The 18813-nt window shown below is 45.7% G+C and overlaps 2 protein-coding genes across 4 annotated transcripts in view; one reads left to right on the top strand and one right to left on the bottom strand.

The window, feature by feature from the left end:
* Positions 1-17207, bottom strand: Ncstn (nicastrin). The gene is made up of 17 exons (XM_008840806.3): positions 17070-17207; positions 15745-15849; positions 9664-9787; positions 8984-9105; positions 8441-8586; positions 6838-6988; positions 6422-6531; positions 6033-6185; positions 5307-5411; positions 5078-5155; positions 4162-4334; positions 2786-2888; positions 2583-2675; positions 2217-2304; positions 1811-1965; positions 1342-1554; positions 1-794 (listed from the first exon to the last, which is right to left on the bottom strand). Exons 1-17 carry the CDS (start codon positions 17152-17154, stop codon positions 672-674), a joined length of 2127 nt encoding a protein of 708 aa, XP_008839028.1. The 5' UTR covers positions 17155-17207; the 3' UTR covers positions 1-671.
* Positions 16999-18813, top strand: part of Copa (coatomer protein complex subunit alpha) — a 62295-nt gene continuing 60480 nt past the window's right edge. Inside the window, exon 1 of one of the 3 annotated variants that reach the window (XM_008840805.2) lies at positions 16999-17418. In XM_008840805.2, the coding sequence (XP_008839027.1) occupies positions 17379-17418 (40 nt within the window). In that variant the 5' untranslated portion in view covers positions 16999-17378. The remainder of the gene's footprint in view (positions 17419-18813) is intronic. The other 2 variants (XM_008840804.3, XM_029567230.1) reach the window with 2 other exon arrangements.

Raw genomic sequence — 18813 nt, forward strand, 5'->3', positions numbered from 1 at the left:
TACCAATTGTATGGGATAATTTTAATGAAACTTGCTATTTATATATTTACAAAAAAAAGGGGAAAAACTCCAACAAAAATAGATATTACAGCTTAATAAAAAGTACAACTGACCACTGTGGGCTAGAGGTGGGATACCCACCCAACAGCATGCCCACCCTATCGTGCCATCTGAGGACCCGGAGAAAGGACATTGGGAAAGAGACAGCTGGCTCAGCCAGAGAATCCATTCTTCTCCCTAGGGGTTTAGTGTAGTTTGATCCTGATGCTCAATCCTTCATGTCCTTCTTCCAGGTCCTGTGGTTGGGTAGAGGGGTGAGGATGGGGTGGCAGTGGGAGCAGAGAGAGGTAAAGGGCAGAATGGAAAGACAGGAGGTATCCTGAGGAAGAGCAGATGAGGGCGGGTAACTGGGGAGTTAAATGGGGGCAGAAGCTTCTAGCATAATTCCTGCTGTCTTGGGATAGAGAAAGGAAGAAGTGGGAAAGGGGGAACTGAGGAGGGGAGGCAACTTGTTTATTTTTCCATCTCCACTCAATAGTTCCATTCCATATGAAATCCCAGTCTAAGACAGGCCCAGAGAGACTCCAGTGACAAATTAGTGGTTTGTTCTCAGTGGGACAACTGATCTCGGAAGTGAAGTGCAGAGCTGGCAGGAAGAGCTGGAGTCCTGTTCAGTAAGACACGGCGCCTGGCTCTCGAGGAACAACAAAAAGGACATCCGCTTTGGCGTTGATGCAGTAAGTGACGATGAGAGAGAAGAGGAGGATGCCGAAGCCCACGACCAGGGTGATAAACTGCAAGGGGAAAGAGTGCGGGCAGGGAAGAGAAAAGTGTTCTTAGAACTCTGCAGTTTGGGCTTCTCGGTTTGGACACTGGAACTCCAGTGCTGGCTTCAAACACCAAGAACAAGCAACAACCATAGGCAATGTTTTCCCAGTTTTCAGACTCAGCTCTCCTCGGTGGAAGAGAGCAGTGTCTGTGCTCTTGCATCTAGCATTACTTATATTTAAATGTCTTGAAAGTAGACCCATGGCTTTGGTTCTCTGGTGGCACTTGTACATGACTTACTTATGACAGGTAAGTATTAGACTCCTCCCAGCGTTGCCAGATGGATGCTGGGCAGGAGTGGGAGCCATGGGAGACCTTCTAGAGTCCACAGGGCCCTCCCCAATAAGTATCACTACCAATAGGAGATGCTAGCACACCAGCCACAGATTTGCACTAGGTTTTTTATGGCAATCTGGGATAAATGGGGGACTGAGGGTGAATGGAGGAGGGTCTAAGGTAAGAATAATAAAAAGCCCAACAGAACTCTGCTACTCTCTTCCAGCCCTGCCTCACCTCAAGTTCTTTGCTGGCAATTAGGAATATCCGTGCTCTGATATCTTTCCAGCGGCTCTCAGTCCATGTAGAATATTCAGTGGAACTCCACTGACTCAGTTCAAAGGCAGGGGACAAGGCCCTGGCTAGTCGTGCTGTGGAGCGCACACACCGTGGGAGCCGTTCTGTCTCGTTGGAATTCAAAGGGCCTTGAACCCATGAGTATTCATATAGCTGCACATGAAGACAGGTCACACACAGGGCTGAGGTGATGCTCTTCTCACATACCTCCTTCTCATCAGCACCAGATTCCAATCAATTTCAACTGGGTGCCATCCCTTCACCCACAGGTGGCCTGTTTTCACTCAGGTTAGTGCTTCTTTAACAACACAGGTTCACTGTATCTCCATCCCCCCTCCACCTAGGAGAGTCTCCAATTTTTCCAAGGGAAAGAGGCCCCAGGACACCTCCGACACCCACCACCACTCACATCCTTGCTTTCATTTGGAACTTCACTTGGATCTTGACACTGCTCTCGAGTGAGGTCGGTCACTGTGCCAGTCAAATTTGCCAAGGCATACTGCACAACGTAAGTAGCGTTGGTGGGGCTGGATACAGCAATGTAATGTTGAAGAGGCCCATCACCTGATTGCAGGCCAAAAGGAAGGTCAGGTCAGGGTAAGAGTAGGCATAAATAGAAAGAACCCAACATTGGCAGGAGCCAGAAAAGAGAAAGTTAAGAGACAAGGATCCAGCAAGCGTCAAGAGGAAGAAAAATAGAAGAAAGGAAGCAGAGAGGAGAAAGGGAGAGAAAAAAGAATAAAGATTAAACCAAAATGATGCCTCTTTTTCTATACCTTTTGTCAGCTAGGGGTGCCCCTTCATACGATGCTTACCCAAATAAGCCCTTAAGTCCTGTCTGAGGATAGACTGGAACCAGGAGTTGTTGGCTCTAACCAGGAACCCATAGAGCAGGCGTGTAACCTAGCATTGGAACATTGTAAAGAGAAAAATGTTGTGATTTGCAGCAAGACAAGGAAAAGAATGAGCAGAGATCAGTCACAGGCAGGAACCAGCTTGGGGCTGGGAGACAGTGGCCTGTTCACAAGGACGTAGATGAAGCCCACTCAAGAACTCTCAAGGACATAATCCTCACAGACATAAATAGGCATGCTGAATTCCAAAGTTTAGGAAGTTGGTAAGGATCACAAAGAATGGGGGCAGCTTGTATAAACAAAGACCAGGGGCCCATCTGTTCCTACCGTTTGAGGATCAGCCTGAATTGAGCTGAAGTTGGTTCCTCCTGCAAGCTCATACAGTGCACGTCCCAGCACTGTGGCCACATCTGCCAGGGCCTGTAGCAGGTGAGGAAAGGGCTGAATGGCTCACCTTTGTCCTTGAGCCCTTCACTCTCACCATTTCGACTGTACTCCCCATGGTCCCACCCAGCCTGAATCAGTGCTACCTTGGCAGTGTCTGTCACATAGTTCAGGTCCTCTTCTGGGCTCTGCCATTCAGGATAGCTCACATTAATGTTCTCAGCAGTGTCATAAATGCTCTGGTAAAAGCTGCCAGAAAAGCCAGCATGAGTCCTGGCTATACCGAGCCAGGTCTTTGCCCTTTCCTGCTCAAACATCCCTTATGCAGGAACTTGGTACCTTATTTATATCATCCAGCTCCATTATATAAAAAGGCATTGATCATGGGGAAGTATGAATGAGGGTAGGCTAGTTAAAGAAATCTGAAGACTTTGCTGAGGGGCAGAGTGTAAAAGGTAAATAACTCTTAAGCACTGGAGACTCTTCTAATTATTTGGGCTGGAGACAAATGAGGCTGGCTAAGAGGCTTTTCAGGGACTTCCACACAGTCACTGCAATTGTATGAGCATTCCAATGAACATTTATAGTCCCAGAGGTTGGGCATAGAGGGGAAATGGTCAGGTACTAGGACCAGGACTGCTCAGAGATACATACAGATACACAGGATCAAATCACAGTGGTGGTCCCTGGGGAGCTCCAAGGAAACAAATTTTGAAAGAGGAGCACTCCAAACTTTCCTATTCAAATGCCCCTTACGCAGGAATAAATCACTGCTCCACAAAGAGCCAAGTCAGCCACATAATCAAGTCCAAGCAGGTTCAAATAGTGAGTCATCTCTCAAAAAAAAAAAATGACAAACTGGAAAGCTGATTCTAATCTGGAATTGTCACTCCCTTGAGTGAGTAAGAAAGTCTTTGGCTAGGGTCAGAGAACCAGAGTGTAAGCATTTTTACTCAAAAATTCATTTGCTCATTTTGCCCCAGGGAGACTGGAGAGGCAGCAACTCAGCACGAGAAGTCCCGTTATCCCAGGCTTCAAGCTAGGCAGAGCTTAACAGCATCCAGACTCAGGAAAGAGGTAACTAACAGTGCCTTCTTATCTTTGGAGTCTCCTCAGTGCTCAACCATGTGCACCTACCACACAGCATGAACATGTTACATTTCAAAGAGTATGAGCACTGTGTGTGGCTCCTCAGACAGGGACCATTCTGGTCCTCGAGTCCAGGAATTCCCATCTTCCCACACTTTTGATTGAGATGATGCCCTCTGCTGGCAGCCCTTGGGAACTCAGGTACCAGGAGAACCTGGGAGCAGAACCACAGCAGAAGATGATTGTGCTAGGAATGGCTAAAGGTAAGGACCAGGGGACCAGGCCTCCCGTGAACAGGCCACTAAACAAAGAACCCAAACTGCCTGGAGACTTTGGAGGTGTATGGGGTCTGGGGAGAGACAGCAATCCTCCTTCCAGACTGCAGAATAGACTGCCTTTGAGAACAAACAGGGTACAGAGCCAGGTGACTTACCGATTATTGAAGACACCTGAGTGATCAGCCAGAACAACACCAGAGATGTTTCGAACTCTAAGGAATCGCTGTAGAGAGGATGGTGGGAGGGGCTGGGACTGATTCTGTCTCTTGAGGACAACAGCAGGGATGTCAGCAGTGCTCCTCTCCAGTGTGGTCAGGAGATCCTCTACCTGAGGGGTGAGAGAGACTGACTGCTGGAAGGTGGGGAGGATTCTCTGGGGCCTGCAGGTTCCTTTACTGGGGGGAACTGCTGGCCCTATGTTCTCCTAGATCTGTATTCATCAAACCTATTGGGACCAAGATTCTCAGAATTTCCTACAGCTCCCACAGTTCTTTCTATTGATATGAATTAGGGCAGAGAAGAGGCCTAGTTTTTCCACATTTATAGATAAATGATGTTCTGGGGATTTTGCCTTGTCCTCAGTGGGTGTTTCACTTATCACTTATTGTGCAGAATTGGATGGGACCAATAACAATGGAATACCATATATGTAAGCAATCTGTAAGTGCTACAGGAGTCTAGAGAAGGGATGACAGCACAGGCTGGATGACAGCAAAAGCACTCTGAGGAGAAAAAGCAGGCCTATAGCTGCATTTGGTAGGGAGCAAAGATCTTAAATAAGCAGTGAAGAAAGTGGAGGGCAATTTAGGCAGCAGTCTGATGCAGAGACTCTGGCAAGGCCACCTTGATAACTGGGTCCACAGGACAAGAAGAAGAGAAGGCGCCAGGTACCCACCTGTCTCTAACGAGCAGTGGTAGTCTACAAGGTACTGCATGATCACAGAAATATGCATTCCAGGGAACCAACGGGATACCCACTGAGTTCAAGGTTCTCACAAAGCAGTAACGGCTGTGGCGTTAGCGTTATCTTTTAGCCAATATTCAATTTAATCCTTTCTCTTACTGAGTTACCTGGTTCCTCACAGACTCATTTTTCTGAGACATGGGATCTGTGTGCATCCAGAGGTCTAGTGAGGTTCTTAAGGCCACCTGGGGAAGGATGAAGAATAATTTATGGTCTGTCTCCTGCTGTGGCCCATGCCCAGAAGAAGAAACCAAGGGGATGGATGGTGTTGGTAGCAAAGGCAACAAAACGGGAAGCTTAAGTTCAAGAAGAGGGTGGAAGACATAAGCTGCACACCTGTCCCAGCTCCACAAACGAGTCAATGTTCTCTAGCCCCACAGGAAATATGCCCTTCTCCATATCATATACCATTCTTGAGCTGCCAATGTAGTCAAAGGTTTCCTGAGGGGTAGAGATGGGAAGGAAAGGGAAAAGAAATTTCCAAGGGTTAGGGCAGTCTCAAGGAAGGCTAGATCATCAAAGCCAAGAAGGCTGTTTTCCAGAGTCATCTCAACTGCTAGTCAGCTTACAGCCACATGACACCCCTCCCCCGACCCCTCCCACCTCCCCAACAACCTCCCAGCTGTGACTCCCTCACATGGATGTATCATGGGATTTCTGGAGCCCAGAAATAGGGAAGGTAGCCTTTGTAAGGGCCCACAGCAAACACCAGCTGTTCTGGATTTGCTTCTTGACTTTCCCCAGTAGCTCTAGCTGCTGATCCTCATGCTACAGCCAGGCTGTGGCACCACAGGGGAGAGAGAGACAGGATCCCTAGGGTAGCAGTAGGACTCAGACAGTAAAAGTGAAAGGAAGCCTCAAATACATCTTATCATTGAAGGAAGGAAAGGAGAGGTAACACATCAATTCAGAGGACAGAAGCTACCTAAAACAGAGGATTCCAAAGGGGAAGTACATGTAGACACATGCAAACACTCTGATTAGCAGCTCAGGTCAACAATGCCACTATCATTACCATCCCCTTCCCTCCCTCCCATCTCACCCTAGGGAAAGAGCCCTTACCCCCTGGAAGAAGACAAACATGACATTGCGGGGCAGGGTGGTCACATCAGGCGCCTTGTACAGAGCTTCAGCTGCAGCCAGCTGAGTGACAAAAGAAGCAACAGCACTCTCTGCCCCTGGTGCCACATTCCAGAAAAAGGACCTGCTATCCAGCTGGAAACACCAGAAGAAAAGGCAGGGGAGGTACATTTTAAAGCTGGACATTAGAACCAGGCCCAGCCTCCTTGTCCTGCTCCAACCAAGAGAATCCACATGTATTGAACAATGAACAGAGCCAAGGAGTCCCACGACCCAGCTCCCTCTCCATTTACGGCTCCCCAGTGTTGAGTCTGAAATCAGATACACCTGGGAGGAGAGCCCTGCCCATGCTGCACAGGGGCAACACTCACCCGGGTGGCAGCAACCACAACCTTGTCATCAGGTTCTAATGCCTTAGATGTGTTTATAGGTTTAAGCATGCCCCACACGTTGTAGTCAGACAAGGGGTCACAGACGATTTCTGAGGAGGACACAAACAATAAGCAATAAATAGGACTAAAGGAAGGGTATTGTAGAGAAGGCCTTCAAGCCCTCCCAGACTCGGCGCCCCATGAGCTCTGAGGACCACTTTTTCCACCTACAGCTACTCTAGCTTGGGCTCTGTCGCCATCCACTTATGGTGCAGTCTGCCGCCTATCTGTTCAAACCTGTTGGGACTTCTACCAGTGCTTGCTGCCTGGGCCCACTCCTCTGGCATGATCTTGCCAACGCCCTTGCTTAGTCCATCTCCCACTGCAGTCGGCCCGCATGGCTTGGCACTGCCTACCTGGGTTGATGCTAAAGGTGCTCTGGATGTAGCTGCGCCGCATGCAGGTGGCGGTGCTGAGAACAGCATGCATGTGCGAGAAGAGCTGCATGGCACACAGCGGGAAGCTTGGCGCAGAGCCATTCTGACCCAGGTTGTGATCTTGATAGCACTGGAGAGGACATGGACCCCATTGAGACAGCTAGCTGTGGAGGCCCTCTCTCAATTCCTAGGAAGAGGAAGGCCCAACTCCATTCTTAAGCCACTCCCTTTTTCCTGGTGGGTCCCTGAGCTACAAGTATCCTCATATGACCATATAAGATCAAAGGGAAAAATTCCTCAGTCAGTGTAAATGGCATGGACACAATGGCTTTGTTGGAGCAGATGAGCTAGTCTGGTTCAATTCCAACTGGTTGGACCCAAGCTTCAGCCACTGCCTTTTGGTTTTAGTTTTTGATAGGGTCTTGCTATACAGTCCACACTGGCCACAAACTCACAATCCTCCTATTTCAGCCTCCCTAGCACTGAAATTATAGATGTGTGCTATTATGTCTGGTTTCATACACTATTTTTAATGTGACCTGATATAGGGAACACTGACTAGGGATCAAAAGTAAGATTCAAGACAGCTTGGCCATCAACTCACCTTGCCATCTTGGACAAATCTTTTAACTGACCTTAAACTAAAGCAGCTAGACTAGATAGAAACAAAAGTCTTCAGTCATGGGTAAGAACCTGATGAGAAGAGCACTGGACCAGGCATAATGGTACTTGTATAATCCCAGGCTGAGGGAGGCGGATCACTGCACCACTTCCACTTCAGTACTTCTAACAGTCTATTGTTGCTGTTAAATTTTTAGGTTTATAGTCTGTCAGGCTTACAGACTTTCAGAGTAGTTAGTGGTCTTTCATCCCATAAAATAAATGTTCTGCTATAACTGAGTAGGTTCAGTGACCCCATCTCAAGGGAGTAAGGGGGAGAGTGATAGAGCAGGACATCTGACGTCTCCCTCTGGCTTCCACATATGTACCTGGGCACACATGTGCAATACACCATACAAACACAACATACATACACACAGAAGAACCTCAGGAATTTACTGAACTGAAGCCCCCAACTCCTAGTCCGCTACTGTTCTGTTCTGGTCTTGTTGAGACAAGGCCTCACTCTGGAGTCCAGGCTGGCCTAGAGCTATGGCCCAAGCTGTGGTGACCTCCTTGTTTCATATGCTTCTTCCACGTATTCTTTCTACCTCTATCCATCTCAAAGCTTTCAATGCAGTGATGTCCAACAGGAAGGAGATGGCAGAAGGAAACGTGAGCAACTTAACAATAAACTTCATTCCTGTTTTGTTTTTGAGACAGGGTCTTGCTATGTAGCTCCAGCTGGCTGGAACTATGAGACCAGCTTCACCTCAAATTGCTGGCAATCCTTCTGCCTCTACCTCCCAAGTGCTGGGATTCGGATGTGTGCCAACATACTTGGCCAAACTTCTCAGTTCTTTTGTAGAGGAATCATTTTTTACAGTGTACACTAGTAAAGCTAGCCTCCCTAATAGAACAAGAACATGAAAAAGTCATCCTCTTTCTCATGGGAACTTCCAGAATCTGGCAGAGTCAGTACCTGCTTGATGACCCTGGTTTCATTCTCATCTTCAAGAAGAAAGATAGGAAAACTGAAGTCTTCGTAAGCTAAGCCATTGCCCAGTTTGTTCCATTGCATGTTTTTGCAGTGAGCAAACTCTGAGCCATAGGAATTGGAGTAAATACCTGAAGGGAGAAAGGAAGGTATGGGGAACAAGTTGTTGAAATACCAAGCACTCAGGGACCAGGTGAAAGAGGAAGGGTAGGATGGCATAGTGTTGGGACTAAGAGTACAAAAAGAGGCAGTGACTTAAAGAAGCAGGTACAAATCTATCACCAGCCTCACTAAAATAGAGACACTGGTATCAGAGAACCCAGGGCTGAAGGATTAGGGATCTGAGCATGTGACAGAGGATGGTAGAAGGGGAGGGGAAGAAGAGGAAGTAGGAAGAGAAGTCAGTTGTTTACAATGCACACAGACATGCTCCCACTCCAACTGCCCCACCCTCATGGAGACCTAAGACTGAAGCAACAATGAGCTCTGCATGTCAGCAGCAGCTCTCCTGATCCTTTGAGGTCTTACCAAACCCATCATTTGGGCACTGCACACTAGGAGAGAAGCCTGAAATGGAACCGGGCTTGGCTAGAGTCACAGCAAGACCAGCAATTCGGCTAGTTCTCCCCTTCAGCTTTTCCATTATATCCCTGGAATAGAGAGAGTGACATGAAAGATGATGGAGAAGTGTAGACAGATCAGTGGCCTGCCCCTCAGGATGGAAACAATGGAAACAGAGTTAGGGGAATCAGAACTACCTCCCTTCCCTTTTGGGCCTCTAACTTTTGAGTCTGGACTATATCTGGGTCTAGGGTCTCATCTACTTGTCCCTGAGTGATCTTAGACACCCCTCCTTCTTCCCTTTGGCCTTACTAGAGCTCTACTTTGTTGTTTTCTGTTTGTGTTTTTGAGCCAGGGGCTCACTCTGTACCCCTGGCTGGCCTTGAACTCACAAAGACTCACCTGCCTCTGCCTCTGCCTCCTAAGTGCTGGAGTTAAAGGCATGCACATCCAGGCCTGGCTTCGGGCTCTACTTTTAAAGTCACTAAGGTAATTCCCTTTGATGGTATCTCTTCCTTTGTGAATACCCATCGTGTTGTCGCCCGACCTCCCAGGATAAAGCAAGGAAATTTTCCACTCACAAATATAAGGACTGTTAACCAAAACTTTCTCTAGATACAATCCCAGCAGGCACACCCAATTCTTACCTGGTAAAGAGCTTGCCCTCTAGTAGAACCATGTAAGGGGGGTTGGGGCCATCTGTCAATACCCACTGCAGGTCTTCTTCTCTCTCCACTACGTGGATAACCCCTGTGTCCCCGCTAATTGAAGCTGCCAGGACAGAATGGGTCAAATTAAAACTCCCACAGTTGACAATTTTGCCTTTGCTTCACTGACTCTCTGGATTTTTTTTTTTTTTCTGACTTTTTTGAGACAGGTCTCCCTGTAGCCCCAGCTGGCCTGGAGCTCACTATGTAGACCAGGCAGGGCTTGAACTCACAGAGATCCACCTGCCTTTGCCTCCCAAGTGCTGGGACTAACAGCATGTGCCACCATGTCCAGCTTCACTGTGGATCTTTTTTTAGATAGCGTCTATGTACCCCTGCTAGCTCTTCAAAAACCCAGGTAGATTCCCTTGGCTTCAGTTGCCTTCTTGGATCACCATCCTGTGGTCTTATTTGGGAATGACTCTATTTGCTCCTGGCCAGTTTCAGGTGACTCAGTTATAGGTGATTTTAATCAAGAAGCTGAGAAATCTAGAGCAGAGCTTCCCAACTGACAGGCCTTGAGTGGATCAGAGATGTGCTAATAATCACTGCCCCTCCTTCCTGGGACCCTCTTGGCCAACTACAGCAAGGAATAGACAGACCATTATTTATCGCAGGAAGGCCTACAAGTAATATTTATTTCTATGCATCTCAGGTGACTAAGACTAGGAAATACTGCTGAACAGTCCAGAATGTCTAGAATTGGACATAATTCAAGGCATTTGGTTATATCCCTCATGTCTCTAGGCATCCATACAGAGACATCCTAGCATCTTCCTGTACATTTTCTCCTCACTGAAGATCGGATGTTATACATAACTTATTTTAGATACTAGTTTCCAACACTGTGTATTAAAATCAGAATCAAGGGCTTTCTCTCTCCCTTCCCTGCCCCCCTCTCTTTGTGCCAGGGATTGAATTGAACGCCTAATTGTACAAGAAACATGCACTCTATTAATGAGCTCCACTCCCAGCCCCTGAATTTTAAAAAAGAATACAGATGCTTAGGCCCCACCATAGATCTTCTAAATTAAAACACTTCAGGTGGGGCCCAGATAGACGTATATTTTAAAGACACCCTGTGTAGTTCTTTACTCTACATAGCCAGACACGAGAACTGTGCTTCGAGACCAAAGCACTGAAATAAAAGTAATACTAGCAAAAGATAAAAAACATAAGCACTTCCCAACTGCTAACCAAGCAAAATTTTGAGAGCTGATAAAATGCAGACACAATGGCAGAGTCTCCAACACTTACCTATGGCTTATATACAGTAAATACTTATCAAGATCATGTCCACAGTAATAATAATAAAACACAGAGAACTATCAGAGTCTGGAACAGCTCTAGTCAGGATCCAGATGCCAATGGAAGCTTTCAATAAACAACAATAGAAAAGAACAGCCCTTGCTATAGATCTTAAAATATGGGAGAAGGAACTGGGTGTGGAGGCACATGCCTTTAATTCCAGCACATAGAAGGCATAGATAGAGCCCTGGGCCCAGGCCTAGGACTTTGTCTCAACAAAGGGCGGGGGGTGGAGGGAGTCGGGAGGAGACGGGGAGAACCACAAGAAAAAACTAGTATGATTTTTTTTTTTTAAGTAACTTACACTCTAGGAAGGACAGGGAAGAAAACAAGCTATGATACTGGATGAAAGAAACCTAGATTCCAGTCTGGGTCCTAACAAGTGACTGTACAGTTGTAAATAACTTGCTTACTCTCTCTGGACCTTCAGCAGGTCACCCTGACTCATCTCACACAGTGAGGATGGGGGGAGAAGTTATATGTAGCTCTCTTTGCTCACTAAGGATCCAATAGAAGTAGGTCATTATAACCAGAAAATAAAATCTAGATCTCAATTTTCCCCCTTAGTTTTACTATGTTACCACCCCTAATTAAAAAGGGTGTTGCCTGTGAAGGAATGGACAGATCTGATGAAGTAAGATTTAGAAATAAGGAGGTTGTAAAGGAAACAAGATCTTAATGAGGAAATGGCCAGAGTCCAGCCCCTCCCCTTTCTGTGCACTGGCATTTGGCTTTATCTCTGGAGGCTATGGCTTAGCTTCCCACGGGGTTGATTGAAGCACCTATAGCAGAATGACTCATCTCCAAACGTAGAACCCAGCTCCAGGATGATGTGGGACCTCACAATGAGGCTCTAACAGGTCCAGCAGTCTGATCTCAGCCCATCTGGACCTGGTTCTCTTTCATCCACAAACTCAGTTTAGAAGCTAAATCCAAAACACCTTTAAGATAGTTTGTAACCAATAAATCTACTTGCAGTGCTTCCTGTATCAGGGGCATAGGAAGAACAGGTAGGAAAGTATTAACTACTTCCTTAAGCAAATCTCTTACTTCCCAGTACCTGAGTTTCCTTCTACCAAGTTGGAAGGTTTGAGGGGCTCACATGGTACTACTTAAGACTATGTTATCTATTCTGCATCAACAATAAGCATTTATTTTAAGTCTTTGAAGTTGGGTTGGTTTGTGTTTATAATCTCAGCATCAGGGAGCCTGAGGCAAGAAGATCACAAGTTCAAGACCAGCCTGGGCTATAAAGAGTTCAAGGCCATGGGGAGATGACTTGATGGTTAAGAGCACGGACTACTCTTAAAAAAAAAAAAAAAAAAAAAATTTGTTATTTTTATTTTATGTGTATGAGTGTATTGCCTATGAGTGCACCCTTATCGTGCAATGCCACAGAAGTCAGATTGGATTCCCCTGGAACTGGTGTTACAGACAGTTCTTAGCCACCATGTGGGTATTGGGAATTGAGCCCGGGTCCTCTGCACTCTCTTAACTGCTGTGCCACCTCTCCAGCCTTAGCATGTACTACTCTTGAAGATGAACAGAGTTTGATCGCCAGCACCCATGCTGGGCAACTCAAAACTGTTCCTAACTCCAGCTCTAGGAGGATGTCATGACTATGGTCTCTGCGGGCACCCGCATTCACATGCACATAACCACACACATATAATTAAAAACTAAAAATATTTTTAAAAAAAAGAGTTCAAGGCCAGCCTGGGCTACAGAATGGGAAAGGGAGGAAGGGAGGAAAAAAAAAGAGGGGGGAGGGGGAAGATGGGGAGAAGGGGCAGAGGAGGAGAGAGAGAGAGAGACAAAGAGAGAGTTTGACTTTCATCGTTGTGTATCAGTATTCTAACCATTATTGAAAGGACAAACTAAGCCAGGCATGGTGGTGCATTCCTTTAATCCTAGCACTCAGGAGGAAGAGGCAGGCAGATTTCTGTGAGTTCAAGGTCAGCCTGGTCTACATAGTGAGTTCCAAGTCAGCTGGGGCTACAAGAAGACCTTGTCTCAAAAATACCAAAAAAAGCCAGGTGTGGTGGCACACACTTTTAATCCTGGCACTTGGGAGGCAAAAGCAGGCAGATCTCTGTGAGTCCAAGGCCAGCCTGGTCTACCTAGTGAGTTCCAGGACAGCTGGGGCTACAGGGAGACCCTGTCTCAAAAAGACCAAAAAAAACTGATACAAAGTAAAGATATGTACCACATATCAAGTGGAAAAAGGAAGGAATGGAAGGGAGGGCTAAACTAAAATTCAGAACAATTAATTTGATGAAGCCAAGATCAGACCCTTCTTATCTGAAAATTATAGTTTGGCTGAGCTATTGTCCACAGAAGACAAAAATATGCTGATAGCTTAAGCAGAAAACAAGCCAGGACTCAGTCTTCAGATCATAACTCTGCTTGCTATGATTTTTTAGTTTGTTTTTTTTTTAATGTGTGTAGTACCAGAGATCAAGTTCAGAGCCTTATGCATATTAGACAAGTACTCTACCACTGAGCTATATCTCCTGCAATTTCTATAGAACCATAGTAATGGGGCTAGAGGTGGTTCAGTGGTTAAGAGCACCAGCTGCCCTTGCAGAGAACCTGAGTCCGTTCCCAGCACCAACATGGCAGCTAACATTCATCTCTAACTCCAGTTCCAGGGATCTGATGTCCTCTTCAGGCCTCTGCAGGCACTGCACACATGTGGAGCACACATGTAGGCAAAATATTTAGACACACAGAAAATAAAATAACAAAAAATTTCTTTAGAACCATAGTATTATTTTGGAACATACTTAGAAAGCTTGAAGATAAGTCAAGTACTTCATTAATTTCTCTTGCAACTATTTAGCTTTATTGGGGGGTGGGATGGACAACAGAGTCTCTAGCCCAGGCTTTAGCTACCCACCTTCTGAGTACTGAGATTACAAGCAAATACCATGATGCCCAGTTTATATGATGCTGCAGACTGAAACCAGGGCTTCATGCATGCAAGCATGCACTCAACTCATGAGCTATATCCCCATCCCTTATTTGGCATTTGTGTGTGTGTGTATATTCATGTGTGTGAATGTTAACACCCAAATGCCATTTGTGTGTGTATGTTCATGTATGTGAATGTCAACACCCAAATGCCATTGTGTATCTGGAAGTCAGAGGGCAACCTCAGGTATTGGTCCTTACCTTCTACCTTTGAAACAGAATCTCTTTGTTGTTTTTCTGATGCATACACCAGACTAGTTGCCTTGTAAGCTAGATTCTTCTGTCTCTGTCTCCAATTTCCCCATGGAAACACCAGGATTACAGATGATCACACTGTGCTTCTAGCATTTTTTTAAAAACTTGATTTCTGGGGCTGGAGAGATGGCTCAGTGGTTAAGAGCACTGAATGCTCTCGCAGAGGACCCAGGTTCAATTCCCAGCACCCACATGGCAGCTAAGAATCGTCCTTAAGTCCAGTTCCAGGGGAATCTGAAGCCCTCTTCTGACCTCTGAGACATTGCACGACACGGGTGCACTCACATACATGCAACACATTCATACACATAAAATAAAAATTTTTTTTTAATTTTTAAAAATTGATTTCTGTGTGTGTGTGTGTGTGTGTGTCTGTGTGTACGTGCACTTGAGTGTGGGTCTCTGCAGATGCTAGAAAAGGGTGTTACATCCCCCAGAGTTGGAGTTACAGGCAGTAGTAAGCCACCTGATATGCGAGCTAGAAATAAAACTTGGGTCTTCTGGAAGGGCAGCAAGTACACTTAACCACTGAGCCATCTCTAGCATTTTTTACACGGGTTCTAGGAATTCAAATTCAGGTCCTCAAGCTTGTGCAACAGGGTTCTACCCACTGAGCCATCTTATTTGCCATTTTTAATAGCCTTTTCTTCAACTAGCTCACTGCCCTTGAGAAGCTGTTTTGGGGACCGGGGATGCTAGCTCAGTGGTAGGGATTCAATAGCCAGTATCATACAAACACAAAAGTTTTAGCTAGAATGGTGGCATGTGCTCAGAACTCAGAAGGCTGAAGCCAGCCTGGGGTACATAGCAAGATTCTGTCTCGAAAAACAAAAACAAAATCAACCATTTAGGTTCTAAAAAGGTAATTCAAAGTGTTCAGAGTGACAGCTGACAAGACTCCATAGAATGTGGGAATTCTTTCTCCTTAGAGAGCTGTATAGTAGGATACTTTAAAAGTCCTGGTTTAGGCCAGCCAGGTGTGGTGACACATGCCTTTAATTCCAGCACTTGGGAGGCAGAGGCAGGCGGCTCTCTGTGAGTTCTAGGCCAGCTTGGTCTACAAAGTGAGTTCTTCCCTGGGGCTACAGGGAGACCGTGTCTCAAAAAGGCCAAAAAAAAAAAAAAAAAAAAAAGTCCTGGCTTAGAATTTAGACCATCAGGGTTCAAATCCTAGCATGATCACTTGTTGCCAGTATAATGCCAGGAAAGTCAAACAATTTCTCTAGGTTTTAGTTCCATCAGTTATACAATGTTAATAATAACAATGATAAGCACATATTTAAAAGCTTAGTATGGTGCATTTGCTAAATGTTAGCTCTTATTATCTTGCCTTATTGTCAGTGACAGATGATTCTCTATCACTTCCTACACGCATACCCTCACTTGAGCACTAAGACTCCTAAGCAGGACATGGATATCTCTAAGTACATAGGGTACAAACTGAAATATTAATGGTCACAAGCACAAATCCCAATCTCAACTTACACTGGCAGCCAATCTGATGAGTGGCATTGAGCAGACGGACACAGGGAGCTGTTTTATTTAAGGGGATGTAGATCTTCCTCTCCACTGAGTTTCCCCAACACAAACCTGATCAGAAGATAGAAAGTGTTAGGAAAAATGGAAAAACATCTAGTACTAACCTCTATCACCATTAGTTCTATTCATAGTTTGGGTAAATCATTCAATACCATACTTTCTAAAAAGGAACTAATGTTCATTCTTTTCACTTCCGGGCCACATTATTGGAACAGATAAGTGCTCTATAGAGTACCTAGCTATGTGTCTTGGAAGGGTATTAAATTCCATGAACAACAATTGCCAATAAAGCTAAAAGATGAGCTGTCAAAAGAAAAGTGTTTGATTTTAGACGTGCCAGCTTCTGGTTGCATGGGTAAACACACTTTTGCTTTTCTAACACATATGTATACCACTAGTTGATAAAAGAGTGTAGATCTAAGAATAGAAAATAACAACAAAAAGTCCCACCTGAGAATCTTAACAGAGCTAGGAGAAACCTTATGCCACACACACCTGTTCAGTTAAATCAAACCCTAGATCGTTTGCATCTGCCTCCAGTGCCAGCCAGCTAGTTTCTCCACTGGGGATTACCAAAAACAATGTCAATTTAGGGGTTACAGGAATGTTCGCATTTTAGGGTTTAATCAACTAGAATGCCATATACATATAAGAAATCGCCTAACTGCTTATTCCTTAGTTGAACAGACACAAAAATCCACTAAATAAATATATTTTTAAAAGCAAACATATACATTATACGCCTAAAATTCTTTGTACCATTACTTTACGTCTAAACAGCCCAAGCCCACCTTAGCCGCACTTTTACTAAGCAAAGAAACTAAGGAACACGAGTTAATGGTAGAACCAACAGAGGAAAGACTGAAGACTTTCCTTTTCAGCACCGCACAGCACCCACAAAACAATGCTATTTTGATCTCAAAAATCCTAAACTCGGGGAAGGAGGCTCAACTTTCACACCTGTGTCTTTGACTGTGGGCGGGGTGGCTGGGGCTTCAGAGAAAAAGGAGGCATCAGGACAAAGTGGGAGAGAATCAGGTTGGAAATCCAAGCAAAGGCCAGAAGGGAAGTAAGCGAAACGACATGCTCGGGGTAGAAGAAATGAAGGTTCAGGCGAAGGGGGAACTTCTGTCGTGGGAACGAAAGAGAAGGATTTATAGGGCGGGGGGACAGAGGGGCAGAAGGGACCAGAAGGGAAACGCCTGCAATTGCGATGGGCCGATCCGGAAGGTTCCCTTTCCAGAGCAAACCTCGGGGGTGGGTGGCCTCACCTGCTAACATCACGGACAAAGACAAAAAGCGGAGCAGACCCCAGCGTCCCGGGCCAGGCCCAGAGCCGCCCCCAGCCGTGGCCATCTTGCTTTCCCACCGAGCGGAAGCCTAGGTTCCCCTCCAGACTCGTATCGGCCTTTCTAGGCTGCACTAACACCTTCTCTGTGGCCCTGCGCTCCGAAGACCGGAAGTTCGTGTTTGAGGAACTTCCGGAAGCCACGGCCCAGGGTAGCTGACGTGGAGGCCTTGGAAGGAGTACCAAGAGCTGCGGGACCGGGAATCTGACCTGGGAGCCGGAGGCCTGAAGGATGCTCACCAAATTCGAGACCAAGAGCGCGCGGGTGAAAGGTAATGCAGAAAAGGGAGCATGGAAGTTGGATGTTAGGGGCAGTGCTCTTACGGTGGAGGAGAGAATGGAAGGACTGGTTGACCGATGTGGCCCGGTGGACTAACGCAGAGGAAAACCGTGGGGAGGAGGGCTAGGGTTAGCGGCGCCTCCGCGCTCCTTCGTGTGGTCCTGGGGCTTGGATTTGCCTAGAAAGCAGTATCTCCACCGTAGGGAGTCCCTTAGGCCCCTTCCGATTCTTTGCCTTCTCCTCCTCTTCTGCGCGCCGTGCCCGGACTTTTATTCTATTCCCAAGGCCCTGTGACGTCCAGACTTTTTGATGATCGTGTTATATGGAGCAGCCCTGGAGACTGAGTCTCAGGCACAGGCTACTTCACGAAGTTCGAATGCCTTTCTGCACCATCTTAATGTCCAGTGCTTCCACTGAGCTTTATTGCCTGCTTGGAAATAGGGCATGAAGGCTTGAAGCCCCAGTAACGTCCTGAGTTTAGTAGGGTTGCCGATGAAATACAAGACACCCTATATTAGATTTGACTTTCAGATAAACGATTAATTTTTTTGGCAATAATTTTTGAAGAATAAATAACTGAGATAATAATAGTGTTTCAGAATGTCAGAATTAGAAAAGCAAAGCATTAAGTCTATTGAAACCTGGAAAAGTTTATTTTGAATATTTCATAGTATACAATATAGGGAAGTGGTCTGGATCTTGTTCTTTGTAGTCGTGTGGGCTTGCTTTGGAATTCTGAAACATCCACTATCAAGCTATATGGTCTTAAGCAATTTAACTTTATATCTAGATCTCTGTATTCTTTATTATTTATTTTATGTGTACGAGTATATTGCCTGCATGTATGTATGTGCACCGGTGTCATGCAATATCCAAGGAGGTCAGAAGAGAGTGTCAGATCCCCTGGAACTGGAGTTTCAGTCAGTTGTCAGCCACCATGTGTATGCTGGGAATCGAACCCCAGTCCTCTGCAAAAGCAGTCAGTCCTCTTAACTTCTGAGCTGTCTCTCAAGCCCCCAATCTCTATATTCCTATCTTTAAGAATAAGAGTAATTAGCATTCTTTTATACAGAGAATTAAGATGAGAAAGTATATTAAATGTGCTTATAATGATACTTGGCCAGACTCAATAGTTCAGAAACTGGAGGCCATTATTAATATGAGGATATATTCTGAGCAGTTTCTTTTTTTAAAATTTTATTTATTATTTTTATTTTACGTGTATGCATGTATTGCCTGCATGTAAGTAAGTGCACCCGTGTTGTGCAGTGCCCGCGGAGGTCAGAAGAGGCTGTTGGATCCCCTGGGACTGGAGTTACAGACAGTTGTTAGCTGCCATGTGGGTGCTGGGATTCGAACACAGGTCTTCTGCAAGAACAACCAGTGT

Source organism: Nannospalax galili, unplaced genomic scaffold, assembly GCF_000622305.1.
Source record: "Nannospalax galili isolate Female #2095 unplaced genomic scaffold, S.galili_v1.0 scaffold579, whole genome shotgun sequence".
In the NCBI taxonomy this organism is placed as follows: Eukaryota; Metazoa; Chordata; class Mammalia; order Rodentia; family Spalacidae; genus Nannospalax; species Nannospalax galili.